This window comes from Cylas formicarius, unplaced genomic scaffold (assembly GCF_029955315.1).
Source record: "Cylas formicarius isolate icCylForm1 unplaced genomic scaffold, icCylForm1.1 PGA_scaffold_5__7_contigs__length_24384050, whole genome shotgun sequence".
Classification (NCBI taxonomy): domain Eukaryota; kingdom Metazoa; phylum Arthropoda; class Insecta; order Coleoptera; family Brentidae; genus Cylas; species Cylas formicarius.
The window spans coordinates 4,266,553-4,283,632 of NW_026844341.1; the positions used below are offsets into that span (position 1 = coordinate 4,266,553).

At 33.9% G+C, this 17,080-nt stretch overlaps 1 protein-coding gene across 9 annotated transcripts in view; it reads right to left on the reverse strand.

Moving 5' to 3' along the window:
* Nucleotides 1-7,884: 7,884 nt before the first annotated feature.
* LOC132702143 (solute carrier family 35 member F3) overlaps nt 7,885-17,080 on the reverse strand; it is a 53,115-nt gene continuing 43,919 nt past the window's right edge. For 3 of the 9 annotated variants that reach the window (XR_009618855.1, XM_060670595.1, XM_060670594.1), the window contains 2 exons: nt 15,092-15,192; nt 7,885-10,259 (listed from right to left, as the gene is read on the reverse strand). Coding sequence is in view for 8 of the 9 variants with exons in the window: in XM_060670595.1 (XP_060526578.1) it covers nt 10,231-10,259; nt 15,092-15,192 (130 nt within the window). In the remaining variant the exon portion in view is untranslated. The other 6 variants (XM_060670602.1, XM_060670598.1, XM_060670600.1 and 3 more) reach the window with 3 other exon arrangements.

The following is a 17,080-nucleotide window of genomic DNA, read 5'->3' on the forward strand; positions in this document are numbered from 1 at the left end:
GGTAATTTTTTTTTTGTAATTTTCTTTGTTGCCAACTCAAAATTTACATTGGTAGCATTTGGTTAGTTGGTAGCATTGAAATAAAACTCAATTTAGAGCATTTTTACAAAACACTTGAAGCGAAGCACCAAAAATAAAAATGACTTAACCTTGCGCTCACAGGTGAACTAACCAAAAGGTTTTTCATCTTCTCCAAGCGCAACTAGCGAACCATTTAGATTTACCACACACATCGTAATTAACGAACAATCTAGAGGAAAATTGGAACAAAAAAAAAATTAAAGGGTTATGTAAAAGTTATGTTATTATTCTGTCGGTAATATCTAGTAAATTGCGAGGTTGGACACTACAAACTCGTTTAATTTTAAGTTAAGTTAATTTTGTCGAATTTTATTTGGATGTCGCAAGTCGCAGCGGCTAATTGCAGCAACTTCTACCAAAGAAAATCGCCAAAAGAATATTCTGAAACATTCTCCACCCATACACTTATTATATTTTAGTTATATCTGAAATGAAGACAACATCGTTCTAATATTTTATTAAACCAGTTAGTAATGTACAAATTTTACAAAAAAATGCCTAGTTACACAATCTATATTTAAGTTTCACCTTTAAGTACTCGTAAATACTTGATCAGTAGCGTATCTTCCAAGGACAATCGATTAAAACTCCGTATATACATTTCTATCGGGATACCTTAAGCTGAAAATTATATTCCCTTTAAAATTGTACATCTGCTTCCATCTATCGACTAGCAACGCAACTACACGTTTCTCGAATTGATGGTTATAGTTACTGTCTTTACCTACCAAATTTATTCGTAGTGTTGAAGTTTTGAACAACTAAAAACTGCAAACTTGAAAGTGTTTGTTTGTACAAAAAAATATCTAATGTTTTTTTAAAACTCCTTCACTAAGAGATAAAGAATACGCCCTCTTTTGCTTGATTTATTCGGATTTGGGTAAATTTCATTTATGTTGCACGAAGATTGATTTAGGAGGAAAATGGTTTACAAATTTACTACAAAAGTTTACATTTATTTCTTCCTATCGCAATAACAATTTGTTCACTAAGATTATAAATGTAATTCACAGTACAATTTTGAGTTTCAACTTTTAAATAAGCGTGCCACTCCACCAGTAAATGATATTTTTGAAATTCCATTTCAGTGAATTGATTAAAGAAATGTTCGATGACTTTCGAAATACTCGTCACATTCTAAACTTTTATTTTCACCCTGTATATGCCAATATTGTGATATCCGTTACATGGAAAAACTTTTATGCCAAATAGAGAGAAGCCTTTTCAATTAATGTATCCACTTTGCGATCCTGGCTGGTTAGAGTTGCTTTTAGTTTTGGTTAGTTAAAGTTAGTTAAACGTTAAAGCGAGCCTTCGTTGACATTTAAAACCGTCCACTCTGTACATTTTATTGTAAGTTTTAAAAATTTATGTGACAATTTTCAATGCGTTTTGCTTATATTGCTTATATCTATCTCTATTTGTTTCGATATGGTGGTGTCAGACATTCAGATTTTCACAATGGTCATTGTTAACGCTAGGAGTTTGAAATATTTATGACAGTGTGTTGATTCTACGTATTTTGTTTTCCTTAGTTTTATTGGAGATTAACGTCCCATAAAAAAATCGCTGTACCTATTCTCAAGAAGTGTAGTACAGTCCTCGACTTCGCTTCCTAGTATTTTAAGTCGTTTTCGCCCTATTGTCACGTGGATAGATGGAAACTAATAGAAGTTTCCTCCCTTTATAAATGCTGTTCTTATTATATGGAGGGGCCTCCCTGAATGGACTCCTGCTAGCTTTTGTTGTGTTATGCAACTGAGGCCAGCGAACTCAATCTAATATCGATTTTGTGTAGAGTGAGACAGGTAGGAATGGCAGACAGGTGTCATAAGATAATTTTTTATATCGTTTCTCAATTTCCCTTTCTGATTGAGGTTTTTGGGAGTAAAACGTTTCTTCCAGGGTACTTTTTGAAATCACTTTACGCGTTATCCTGCTTTCAACTAGGGACCACTAAAAGTGGTTGTGATATATCTGGACTATTTTTGACGGCGACAATCTTGCTAATAATAATAATGAAATTATTTAATTTAATTCATTTTTCAAAGTGCAAAATTATTGTGTTGCATATAGCTGCGGTAATGTCTATATCGGTCAAAAGAAAAAAACGTACTTTTTTTCTTGTTGATTTTTAACGGTTTTTCAAAATTTTGGTTTTAGAAATGGCAGTTTTCAAAGCGCTGCATCAAGACGTTTAATTATATAAATTAATTATATAGGGTATATGTGTATATTATAGACATTGATTGATTGATTGATATTTTTAACTTATTGATTCAGAAATTTCAAAATTTTTGCGTTTTCAAGAAATAAAAAATATTATTTAAGTATTTATGTGTGTATTTTAATTTTTTTTGAGATAATGTCCACGACAATACATTTGCTTTTTTTTTATCACAATTTCTTGTAAATCGTTGAATCTTAAGTATATCAGTTAGGTTGTTATATATTTTTTTAATAGAAATACAAATAATTCGTGAGAATATATCGACCAATAAAGTAATCAAGCAACTAGATCACTCGATTCTCATTTTTATATAACTTTTATTTATTCATTTATTTTTTATTTATTTTATATAACATTGCTTCATTTTTTATTATACATTTAGTTTCACTTATCTATACCGCCGGTGCCACTTCAGTTTAGATTGAGTTCACTGGCTCTCGGCATTTGTTCACAGACAGAACTCTCCTTCGTTAATTATAAGGAATTACCCAGAAGTGAGGACTGTCTGAAGATGTTTTAAAAGGAGAATTACCATTGAACTCTTCACTGCCTAGCTCACATTCTAATAAACTTTTTATTAACTATTTGCATGTAGTTTAATCCTATTTACATATTTTCTGGATTCCTCCTCTGTCGGTTATTTTGCTGACGTTTCGCCTATATTGCTTGAGGAACGAAGCTAAAGGAGACCTAAAGACCTGAGCTGCGGTTATGATTGTTTGATTGCTTATACATTTCTACGGATTCTCGGATTTTTCTTTGGTAGAAGAAATGATAACAAGCAATAATTTTAGTTTTATCGAATAACATTTGATGTCCGGTTTCACGATTGTGTTCGGCAACTGCTGGTGAGTTTGTTTGTCGTACTTTTAAGGCTCTTTCATACTCTTTGCCGCATATGCATGGAATGCTGTAAACTCCTTATATCTCAAACGGAATTTCGTCTTTCATCGATCGCAGATGTTTTAACATTAGATATATTTCTTAAGACCTTTTGACAGTGTTTGGTGGTTGAGAAAAGTTTGATGGTTTCACAAGTCACGCGAGTTTCTCAAATTTTTGAATGTGATTCTAGATAGAAGGTAAATGAAGATGTTCATGTCATAAATCGTATTTGAAACTTTATCGAACTCGGATGGGAAGCAATTTCAAGATGTAGAGACAAAAGAGTCTTATTGACTTAGTCTATTTCTTTAAAGGTATGATGAATGCTTTCTCTAAGAAAAACAAAATCAGATTTACTAAGAATTTTATAAGCAGAAGAGGTTTTGACAAGATGGGGTGTTTTAAGAAAATTAGGGATAACGTTATGGTGTCTACAACGTAACAAGAAGTCATTGTACAGAGTAATCTTATCAGTTTCAGTAGGTGCTTTTCAAACTTTTAGCTTTTGCGCTTGATGTCTTCTATACAAAGGCTTGTTAGATGATATTTTTGTTATTTGGCTTCATGTGCAAGAATCCGAGATTCTTTTAGCCATTTAAACTATGTACACCGGTTTACCATTGAATTACAACCTAATAATAACCTCCCATTTTTAAATATTCTTATCAATAGAAGATGAGGCCTAACATTGGGTCATTCTACAGAAAATCCACGCGCACAGACCTTAATGCATTGTCTGGCATCCGGCCCAAAATCATCGGTTATCAACTCTCTTGTTTACAGAGCAGTAAAACTCTCTCAACTCGGTATCACTTTAATTCGTTCCATCATAAAATACAGTTCAGCACCACCTACCAAAGACAATGAGTCAGACAGAAATCCCACACTTGCTACTGTTGTCGATCCTTATATTCCAAAATATCACTGACCAAATATCAAAATTTCTTAAGAAATAAGAACCATATTTACGACTTGTCCAAAAATATATAAACATCTTCGATCAGTACATAATCGGCAAATAATACGTCGGAGAGACATGACGAAAAATGTCAACCAGAATATGAAACAGCCTTAAGACTAGACAAATAAACTCATCAGCTATTGCCGAATACAATCACGAAACTGGACATAAAAGTTTTTTCGATAACACTAAAATTCTTGCATGCAATCAATTCTTCTACCAAAGAAAAATCCGAGAATCCATAGAACTCTATAAGCAACCCAAGCTCTTTACCTTTCACCAATGTTTATTCCGCTCCTTTAGCTCCGCCCCCTCAAACAATATACAGGGTTATTCACGGTGAGGGTCCTATTAGACATTTACAGAGAACAACTTACGGTGAAAACCTGAAATGGGGTCTTGCCAGATATACTCGTAACATATATCAACTTTGGTTTTTTTAACGGAACACCCGGTATACTATTAATTTTTTAGGGCCTGCGAATCAATCTGGAACTTTTTTACGTGCAGCCAAACGCTTGAATTTTTAGTTGCGGTTCCCTAATAAATTGCTTTATCATGATATTGTAGGAGAATTAACTTATCGCATACAGGGCGTTCATAAGATAATTCGCATTTCTTTATAAACAGTGTGGAAAATAATGATAACCCCAATCAAGAACTGCTGAATTTTTATAATAATAATAGGTTAAATGACAGAATGGATCACTTTGACTTTGTATTGTCCACGGAAGATGAGATTCTCAACATTAATATCATTAATACTTTTTTTACTGTCCATATATTGCCCCATACATTACGCATATAATAAATGAGTGTATCTTAAATTCGTACTTTCCGTCAACATGGAAGCGGGCACAAGTCATCCCCTTACCGAAAATAAACAATCCAAGCGAATTTAGTAACCTGCGGTCAATTAGCATATTGCCTGTTCTATCTAAAGTACTTGAAAGAATTATGAACGATTAAATGGTAAGCTTTTTAAATTCTAATCATATTCTACCAGAGAAACAGTCTGGTTTTAGACCTAATCACAGTTGTGAGAGTGCCATGCTGGACATTACTGATGACATTTTTAGAGCGACTGACGATGGAAAGATAATGGGTTTAATATTGTTGGATTTCAGTAAGGCATTTCATATGATAAATCATTCAATTCTTTTGGCCATTCTCCATTACGTTGGTTTCTCCGAAGGTGCTCGAAAAGTTTCTGTGTTCCTTTTTGTCAGGTCGGACAAAATGGGTTGTCTACAATCAGTAGCAGTCATCGTTCCTAGGTGTTCGCATGGGTGTTCCGCAGGGCAGCATTCTTGGTCCCTTATTGTACACTATTTTTACTTTTAACTTCATTGGTGCCCTCCACCAATGCAACTGTCATTTTTATGCGGATGACACTCAAATTTACTACTCATTTTTTCCTCAATAAAGAGCTACCGCGGAGGATGTCTTCAATACTTTTTTTAACATTGCAACAGATCACGTCCTAAAGCTTAACCCTAATAAATCTTCAGTAATACTCTTTGTAAATGATGATATAACATAACAATTAAACTTAATAACATAAAATTGCCACTCTCTGATTCATGCAAAAGCTTGCGGTTCAGAGAACATATTACTAATAAACTGAGGGTTGCCTATGCTAATTTAAAATTAATTTATGGCAATAGACATGTACTTTGTCAGGAAACTCGTAAGCTGCTGTGTGAATCACTTGTTCTGTCAAAATTTAATCACTGCAGTGCTGTGTACGGACCGTGCCTGGATGCGTCCGATCGAAGGTTCAAAACTCCTGTCTAAGGCTAATTTATGGGGTAAGGAGGAGAGATCATATCTCCCCGTATCTTGCTGCGTCGGGTTGGTTTAATATGCACCTTCGATGCAAATTACGAATGAGTTCTCTTTATTTCAACATTCTTAAAACAAAATTACCTTTTTATATTTACAGAAAAATTAACATATCAATACACAATTTGAATTTGCGTGGAAGACACCGACTAGTTATACCCCGTCACCGCAAAGAATTATTTAAAAGATCATATTCCTATAATATAGCCATTTGCATTAACTCTATTACTAATTTTAATATTAATCAGTCCAATTCAACGTTTAGGAATAATTTCAAAAAGCAGTTGTTACGTACGCACTAATATTAAGCTCTTCTACAAAACATGTGCCCCTTTCCTTTCCTTCCCCGTCCATTTCTTCTCTTTTCTTTTCTTTAGAATTATGTGTATCTACGCTTGGCGCTTTCAAATAAATTCTATGAAATTTTTTATTATTATATTTTCGCTGTTAAATTGAGGCCTGAACAGTATCTAGAACTTCTAGATGGCTGCCCTAGCAAGGCGTATTGTTGACCATTATTTCACTTTAGAATTATGTGTATCTACGCTTGGCGCTTTCAAATAAATTCTATGAAATTTTTTATTATTATATTTTCGCTGTTAAATTGAGGCCTGAACAGAATCTAGAACTTCTAGATGGCTGCCCTAGCAAGGCGTATTGTTGACCATTATTTCACTTATTTCACTTTGGTTATGTAATTATTTCTATGTAACTTTGATAGTTATAACAATAAATGTATTATTATTATTATTATTATTATTATTACTATTATTATTATAACTGGCAAGATATAAATACCATGTAATTGAGCCATCTAAAAGTACCAAACTATGGTACATCTATTTGCACTGGACCAAAACATTGAGATTAAAGCTGGGTAGCAGGCTGTTGCTGACCATGGTCTCGTTTTCTATAAAAAAATTGGTTCAAATGAGTAATTGTAACAGTGAAACTGGAAGGAAATACATATGCCAAGAAAAATTTAATATCCATAAAAACTGTTATACACAAAACCAATGTTAAAGACCCGTAAACGGTTTTAGTTGTTTTTAATTACATACAACTACTATTGCCTTTGAATTTTGGTTGAATTAAGTTCTTGAAAAGCCTGTCTGACACGGCGTTCCGAATCTTCTATTGTTACCACTGGAGTTTTATGCACTCTTTCTTTAATCGCACCCCAAAGGTAGGCATCAACCTCGCGAACGCGGTCACGAATTCCTTGGACCTAGATGCCTTATCCGGAGGTCTATCAAGTTGGTAAAATATCCAGATATTTTTCGTTGATCAAATTCGCGTCTTTATTTTTATTATCTGTCATCAAACAAAACACGTTGAAACTAAATGTATTTTGAAATCGCTTTTCTCGTATAAATTTTTGATTTTCTGATGACCAAAAATGATTATTCCGGCCGTGAAAATCCGACGTTGAAGAGATTGTACTAAAATTTAGTATCCGCTTAATGGGCCAATAAGATATGCCTAAATCATCTTTGGCGCTGGGAATGGACGCATATGGAAATGCGTGAAATTATTGTAAAACGTTGGTTTCATTTTCTTTTCAGTTTGTAACAGGTTTGGTTTCGAAAATTTGCTTCAATTCTATAAAACTTTTTCGCAAACATTGGTGGCAAATGCGGATATTGTTCATTAAATCTTCTGCACGTTCTTGAAATAATTCTTTGACATTCACCATAAATGTAAGATAAATTCGAAATATCTGCGCCTTGCTTTCTGAAATAAAGGCAACTTGTCAGTTATTTTTTTACAGGAAACAACATCATGGCCGACCAAAGCTACCCAGATGAAATGTGATTACTGTAATTCGCTTTAATTGCAATGTTTTGGTTTTTTTGCTTATATATGAATATATCATAGTTTGGTACTTTTAGATGGGAAACTAATTTGTCATTTAACTGCCAATATAAAATATGGGGTGTGGTTATATCTTGTCAATTATGCTAATTATCTTATGTACACACGATAAGTTAATTCTCCTACAATATTGTGATAAAGCAATTTATTAGGGAACCGCAACCAAAAATTCAAGCATGTGACTTCACGGGTTGCGAAAAAAATTGTTATTTTATAACGGGTTCCTTAAGAAGTATTTTTTATCTCCGAAAATGTTCAAGATAGGTATGGTACATGTTACATTAAAAAGATCCAGACTGTTTCGCAGAATCTAAAAATGTAATAATATTCGGGGGTGTTCCATTTAGAAAACGAAAGCTCATATGCGTTACGTGTATGTCTGGCAATACCGCATGGCCAAAATATATTTTACGTATTTAGCTCATATTTGCTTACATAACTAACAACAGTTCAGGTTTTTATCGTAATTCATTCTCCATAAACGTCTAATAGGACACTCACTGCAAATAAACCTGTATAAGCAGGTACAGAATAGAATTCAGAAGTTTTGTAAATACGAGCCCTAACAACTAATTGTTCGGATGATGTACGAAATAACAAGAAAACATCACGCATTTATTTTTATATAAAAAAGTGCTATCGTAATGAATTATTTCTTTGTTTCACATAAATTACATAACAAAATATCAAAAACATACCAAAAAAGTCTTCGGGGGTGAAAGTATTCCAAATTTCCGTGATTTTTGCCTTTAATGCTGGAACTGTATGCTGAGGATTGTTACGCAAAGTCTTTTTCATCCGATACCAAAAAGTTTCAATAATTCAATACTTGATGGCCACGATAAAACTTTCATATTATGGTCCCCAAACCACTTTTTTGTTGTTTTCGCAGTATGGCAGGACGCACAGTCTTGTTGAAATATAAAATTTTCATTTCCAAAAGTTCGTTCTATTGATGGAATCAAACTTCTTGATAAAAATTGTTGATATTTTTCTGCATTTACAATACCATCAATGAACTCGTAGTTGCCAACCCCTTTACCACTCATACACCCCCATATCATAACACCCTGGGGAAGTTGTACCGTACGCTTTAGACAGTCTTTGTGAAAGGCTTCTGATTTTATACGAATCACCCTTTTTCGAAAATCGCCTACATCACACATCAAATTTTGATTCGTCGCTGAAGATAACGTTACTCCAGGTTTCCGTTGTCCAGGATATTTTAGATTTTAACAAAAGTAGATCATAGAATATTAATAATTTTTATATTGAAACAGGAAAAATTGTAAACTTATCTTATAAAAACTCAAACTAGACTTATGCATCCATTGTCTACAACATTCCCGGGAGATAGTTTGCCTCGTGATTCCATTGGGCGTGAATTTGTCGTAAGACGCTTCTTCTGCTAGATTTACAAATCTTGACCAGAATACGACGATCTCTTTCAGTGATTTTACGGGGTCGGCCTGAACTTTTACCACTAACGCTAACACTAGCTGTCTCTCCATACTTTTTATAATATCCCTGACTGTTGATTTTGCAATACTCAAGTCATTTGAAATTTTTTGCATTGATTTACCTCTGCAGTACTGAGATATGATAATTTCTCACACTTTTTTGTTTGTTGCAACACCACGCGTCATTTTCTTATCAACTATTATACAAACTTGAAAGATACAACCCGAACTGACATCTCATTTATCTAAGCACACTACATTTTACCATCAAGGCATGGGTAGCATTGATTTCTTGGGCGCCCGCAAATTTATTTGTCAGCAAATTTGGTGTTTCCGTTATTTGGCTATGTAATTCATGCGAAATAAAAAATAATTCATTATGATAGCACTTTCTGTGCTATCGTAATGTGCGTAAATTGATTATTCAATCGACAAAGCAAAAAAAAAAATTAAATAGATATAAAAATGTCTTTTTTATCATTTTTTACATCGTCCGAACATTTAGTTGTTAGAGCTCGTAGTATTACAATAGCCTGTGCAAGTTTCCTTGAAAAATTATGTAATTGGATAGTTACAGTTGTCTTATATGTAATCTGATATCACGTTGACGAGACGTTCCGTCCTTTTTTTACAGCACCTTGATTACTTATTGTTTTCCTAAAACACGTTCTAGTAATCTCTAATCATATTTACGGGATCGGGTGAGAGATCGCATATTGTTTTCGTCATCAAATTTCACACCGAGAACAATAAAATTTCGGGGAGGCTTCCGCCCTGACGCGGTAAGTCCGCTTCCACTTGGCTGAATCATCTGACACGTCCAGAAGGAGACCGAAGGTGGGACCTAATGTAGCCAGTCCGATAGTCAACCACGTCCCGTTTGGTCATGTTCTTCAAACCGTTCCTACTGCGCCTGCTCCACCTAAAATTTAAGAAAACGTTTAAGCGCTAACCTCAGATTTGTGGTTGGTAATTCATCGACGTCTTTCGTGCAATTTTTGCACATTTCTCTAGAGCGTCGCGAATTGGAGCGTTTTAACAGGAAAAACCTATTTCTAAACTAGAAAGAGCAAAATCGACTTGCATGATGGAGGACCCAATAATGATTAAAACCGCATTTTCGCGTTTGAAAATTGTCCATAACTTTTTTATTTATGAAAATTTTGGATTCGATAAAATCATTTTTTATGGCAAATGCAGTGGCATACTTAGATTTTTTATTTTATATGGCAATCATATTGTCTTAAAAAATCCCTTTTCCGAATCATAGATTTGTTGGTGTCTGTGATGATAAAAGGCGGAAATATGGCGTATTTTTTGATTATGCATTAGTAGGCTGTCCATAAAGCTGTCAATGTCAGTTAAGGATATAATTTTTATTCTTCATTAAATTTTGTGTTCTGTCACACATAAATTTAGTAGCCCACCTTAAGATTTTAGTTTATTTAGCAATTTAAAATGTACCAAACTTATGAAAAGTATGATACGAACGTTATTTCAATACGCATCCAGAGCGGCACCAACCAAACAAGCGAAAAAATAATTTAACCAATTACGGAAGCTTAAAAGAACCAAAGCAAAATCAAAACCGCTTAAATGGTAATCCGCAAATAAAGTTTATTAAAAAAAATAAATAAAGTCTAGCGCAATGAATATAGTTTTAAAATATTTGGATTTATACAAGGCGCATCAAAAAAAGTACGGCCTGAAAAAGTATGTTTTTTTTTTAAGGAAATACCCTGTATGTATATAACGGTTAAATTTACCATTGTCATGACATTGAAAAATTAATATTTATGCGTTATGATTTAAGAAATGGCTATGGAATTTTGGTTAAACAAAGAATTTATTATAATGGTCCGGACTCTCTGATTTTCAAAATAAAAAATCTAACATTCTTTAAATGGCATACCCCCTATATTAATGTTTTGTCACCCACCATTTTTGTTACGTATGTGTAATGTATGCAATCTGGTTTATGACGTTTTATCTTCTGAAATGACGTCACGCTGGTTTCCAATAACGTATTTCTTATATTATTTACATTATAGCAATAATCTCGAACCTAAACGTATACAGTGATGGCAAGTTCTGTTCAAAATTTTCCGACACCGATCCAGTTTTAAAGGTGTTCTAAAACGCCACCACAATTGGTCCAAAAGGATTTTATAACTTTAAAAATTAAAATTTTCTTGCAAATAAGGTCACACAGCTACTAATATAAATTTTTTAATCTTTACTTTATTCCTTATTTGCAATATAATAAATTGACGCAAGTTACCAACTATTATCAAAATTATTTTAGTTCTCAATTAGAAACTGTTCTATATACGAGTTTGGACGGTAGTCCCGGGTCCATACTTTCTCCCCAATTGAAAATGACAGTTCCCCTTTCTTTTTGTGCTTAAGTTCTAGTTTGTTTTGTTTTTCTTGTACAATATTTTCGGTAGAACGTAGAATTAAATTAAACCTAGTGCATAAAAAGCGACCAGCGGTCGTAATGTGCGGTCTATTGCGGTATTGAAAAAGAAAAGTATCTAAAATAAGTTGTAAATCGGTCACTCCATCCGCATATCCTTTGCGTAACGCTCTTTTTGAAATTTTGACACCTGATTCGGCCAGTCCATTCGTTTCTCGATGATGTGGAGCACCCGCTTTGTGAATGATCCCCAAACTTGCCAAAAAATTTTGGAATTCCTCGGACATAAAATTTGATCGTTATCGGTGGAAACTTCTTTTTGGAGACCAAAACGGGCAAATAGAGCTCTAAACATTTTTATGGTTTGTGCAGAAGACATGTCTGAGACTATGAAACATTCTAGCGATTTTGAAGTGGCATCTTCAATTACTAAAAATGTTTTATTATTTATTTATGTTATTTATTTTGTTTATAACTCGCATATACAACACAAACAATCCTGAATATAACTTATTTTAAACAAAAATAAAAAACTACTCTCCTTCACTGTTTTAAGAACCAGAACTAAATTGCCTTCGTCGGTGCTAATTACAAGCGGCGCAATGTCTGAAGCATCACATATCCGTATTGCCTTTCAAGCTTCTTGGGTTGCCCTTTCTGTGTGGTTGACATAATTTTTCCAGTGCTCTGAAAATACTTACTTCATTTATCGTTTTTCCCAAACTGCCAAAACTTCCGATGGCATTCCATTGAGACTAGCAATATATTTTTTGTATTTCCTCTTACATTCAGACCATACCATTTCAATAGCATAAAACTGACAATGATATGAAATATCTCGAATTATATTTTTGATATCTCCTTCATATTCCTGGATACTAGTGATCCAAGAGCAGCTGCATAATCATGTTGTAGTTAAATATCCATCCGTTAGATTAAAGGGTAATAATATTAAAAGGTATTCATTTAACATTATCAAGCTTTTTTTCAAAAAAAAACAATGTAGCCATATGAAATAGGATGTGTGATGAATATCATTAGATAGTTTAAACTATGATAGTAAACACCCAGTATTACGAATGGCGAATATGGCTTGACCGAGCAAAACTATCACACTTTTTTAGGCCGTGAATATTTTAAAACTATAATCGTAGTTGGAAGGTAATGCCTGAAGATTTTTTGTTGGGTAAGGTGCTATGAGACCAACTGTCATCTTTCCTTTTACCCTCCTAGCAACTTTGTTTATTAACTGTTTCCAACGATAGTCAACAACAACATGATTTTAAATTTATATTTTAAAAATTAAATTATTTTAGGGCAATTTTGCATTGCGCCTGGTATATTACGTATACATTTTTTTGGATAAATACTAATACTATAGCCAAATTTAACACAAAGCAAAAAATATCTTCCCTTTCACCTCTGCCTGGTTGGGAGATGAGAGGCCTGCCTACCCCTGCCTTTACCGATTCATAAAAAACGTTCTTCCGTTTTTTTTGTTCTTAATACTCTTAATCGGTAAACCATAATTAGTGTGTGCTTTAGTTCCGATAGACTTTAGCAGTACTGTCTACCCAGTCATTAATCTAGTTCACAACTAATATCTCTGGTTCAAGGTAAGGCGCTACAGTTAATCAGTATTATTTAAAGATTTGAAAACTGAGCTATTAAAAAAATAATAATAAGAGTAATTGTTTTAATTTTTTTTATCGCTATAAATAAAGTTAAAATTAATAAGTTGTTTTATTATTAATATTAAGTATACTTTACGATGCATACTGTACTATTTTAATTGTCAAGGAGTTTGTTTCAGGAAACATGGCTTTGCAAAAATTTTGTTTTTTTCCATGTGGTGGTCACGCGATATATAATGATTGTCCTTTTGTGGGTCGTTAATATTTAAATAGGTTCGAATTAATACTTCGAACATGACAATTGAAGTGTGACACACACCTGTATATTTTGACCTTTACATTTTCAAATTGCCTTTGTAACGATCAATAGGGGTTGAGTGGAATTTCAATTGATGTTTATATAGGGTTTCCGAACACAAACGCTCGATCTTTGACAATGGAGAAATTTTAGAAAGCTGGGCGAAAGCGTCCATGAGAATCCATGAAAGCGAAGAATTATAGTCCAATAATAGTCATAGAGAGCGGCGTGCATTCGCTGATTGCGTGCTAGAACCGGCGATGGTTGATCTAAATCCACTGGACTTTTCTCTGGGTTTCCGGTAAATTTCTAACAGTTGGCGCTCTTGAAGCCAACAATATGTGCTAAATTGCTACATAGTATAAGTATGAAATTATATAATTTTTTTTTATGACCCAAAATCGATCGTTTTCTCTGGTGTTTCAAAAAATCGTTGACCTAATGTCCAGTTCAAAAAATTATCTTGTTAATTGGTTCGAAAATGACTCCTGTAGGGGGCCCCAAAAAGTCAGCTTTTAAAATTAATATCAAACGGTATAAGATGGCTAAGTATGAAATTTAAATTACCTTTAATTGGACCATAGAAGTTATTTATTGCTGATATAATTAAATTCCAAAATAATTCACAACGTTTTTGCTGCATAGCTGTTTTTGGTTTTTGAAACACAGTTCACAACATTTTCGGCATTTTATTTTTTTATCTAATGATTTATTAATTCTGTCAGCATTACTTGCTAAAACTTCCACTAGCTCCAACCACTTTACCTAATAGCAAGTAGTGTCGGAACAAAATTATCAAAATTTTCTTGACGACTTTTGCGACGATTTTTTTGAACCCCTTTAACGTAGAAGAACGTTTTTTGAAACACTGCGTAGATTTTAATTCAGGTGATTTAGCTGTGACGCCTGATCTTTGATAAAGACCGTAGACCTGAAAACCAGCCAGTATAATTTAATGAAAAATCTAAAAATTATAACCACTTTTTCTGCATTGAAATCGATTACTCTTTTTAACGCAGACAAAACAAATGGCTAAAAATTTTAGTGTCTTCAGATATACCGATTTACTTTAATTATTTGGCTATTATTTCATAGTTATCAAGCAATTTACAGCCTCCAAAACTAATTTTTCGATTACAATTACAATTGCTATATACAATGTACAAGTTCATATCGCAAAATACGCTATTAACCAATCAAAAGCAATCAGCAAATGGAACAATATTTATGATAGTTCGAGTTGTAAGACGTCAAAAATCGAAACGCATTGTTTGCGTCTTCAATGTTTGAAGTTTTGCTGATCGATCGACAAGCACACAAGCAAACAAAAATCAGCACCGAATTTCTTATCGCAACATAAAATCGAGCTGATTAAAATGCTACAAACATACAAGAGAACTCACTTTTCAATACTGGTAAACATACACTGACGGCTAGTGACGTGCCGGTGCCTCCCAGCTCCTTACTGGACGCACGTGGACCCTCTCGATTGGAGAAAGATGATCTTCGGGTGTGACGTGTGCGCACGCAACATAAACGTTCACAAACACATAGTAGAAAAGGAGACAGAAAGATAGTGAGAGATTACACGAATGGGTTGAATGACAAAATGGAAGCTGTTTATGAAAATAGCGGCGAATGTATTGTAGCTCGGATGGTTTGGCAGAAGCTAGACCGCGATTCTCAACCAGCTACGCCCACCAAGTGTAAATGACTACCCCTCTAGGGAATTTTCGTGCCGACCTCTAAATTTTCCCATCCAAACTTACACAGATCAACACAAATTCCGCTCATGAGGAAAACCATCAAAGAAGTTCAACTTGATACAGGTCACTGAAGACGTTATATGCAAATTACACTCGACATGCCATAGTAATTGTGGAGCCAACAAAAAATTACATTCCACACTCATTATAGGCTATTGCAACTTTCCAGGCATTTTTGTTAGTTTCTGTTTCTATTTTATAACTTTTTATACGAAAAGATGCATTTTCTATTAGATAATATTTGATACTGTGATAGTTTTGATTAAATTGTTTTCTCAAAAAACTCAACAATTTGTAGACTCTCGTTTAACAAGAGTGTCAAAACAACAAATTGTAAAATGATATTTTGTCAGAACTTGTATAGATAGATAGGTTAAGCTCTAATTCAATAATTATATACAATTCGCAGTGTCAAGTGTTTGAACCAAAGTGATAAGAATTCACGTAATTTATACTCCATAAATAATTTTGAAGTTTGTTGGAATGACTTCTATGCCTTCCATACATAAAAATATGAATGTCACTAATTGCTGCAAGAATGAAGGTAAACCTCTGTTTATATGAACTAATGATTTCAAATGATTTGATCAATTACATTATATATAATATCATTCTTCCTCCATATTTGCTTCTCGTCTTTGTAGTGACATTCTAGAGTCAGGATATCTTCTGATATTGATGAATTCCTTAACCTTCTCGGTAGTGGCTATGTTCAATCTTTAAAGCATCACATTTTTCCAGAAATAGACTCCTGAATCATAGTTCCAAGTTCGGCTGGTGCAAAAATCGAAATTCTTCAACCTTGGATCTGTTTTTAAACCAGGAAATTCTATCCTTGTTGGAAGAACCCTCTTGGTAGCAGCTGCATAGTCCATATCATTCTATCATTCAACCGTTTATTCTAATGAAATTGGTGGTGAGAACAACTCGTTTTGGTGTGGGATTATGCTCTTCATACCTAGATTCCGATATTTTTTGCTCTTCAAACGAATCAGTGGCTTGATCCTTTCTTCGGGTATTTATTAAATCAAGTTTTAGAAACCTTTCGTTCTTAATCCACATTTCCCAGAGCTGATGCTGACCGTGCGAATTGGAATTTTGTAAAAGAATTCGGTTTTAAATGGTTGAGAAACGTAATCCGCTATCGAATCTGGCGGTGATGTATGAAAGCATCGTGTGAACTAATTTAATCGCATGCGTCGGTGAAATATGGGTTAGAAAGTGTTGTGACCTACCTTTTCTTTTTTCAAAGAAACTGATATACGGAACAGTGGACAAAACAGTACCGGGGAATCGTTTATTAAGTAAAACATTTACAAAAAATAGGAACCAAATTAAACAAACGGTTCGAACATTATTGTCTTCTACGGGGTAGCATTATTAAAATATATTCATCTAATCTACTCCCGATTGGGTGACTAAACGGCGGGTACTACTTTTTAGCCGGCTACGTCCGACGGCAAATCCCGTTAGGAAAATGCCAACCGGATGCGTTTTTTAATCACCCAAAAGTATCTCCAGCGACTCTTTCTAGCGGATTTTGTACAGCATCAGTAACCCAACGCAGCCAACTACGCATACATACATAAGTTCACGTTTTTTGCCCCTATTTGGGGTTGGCATACT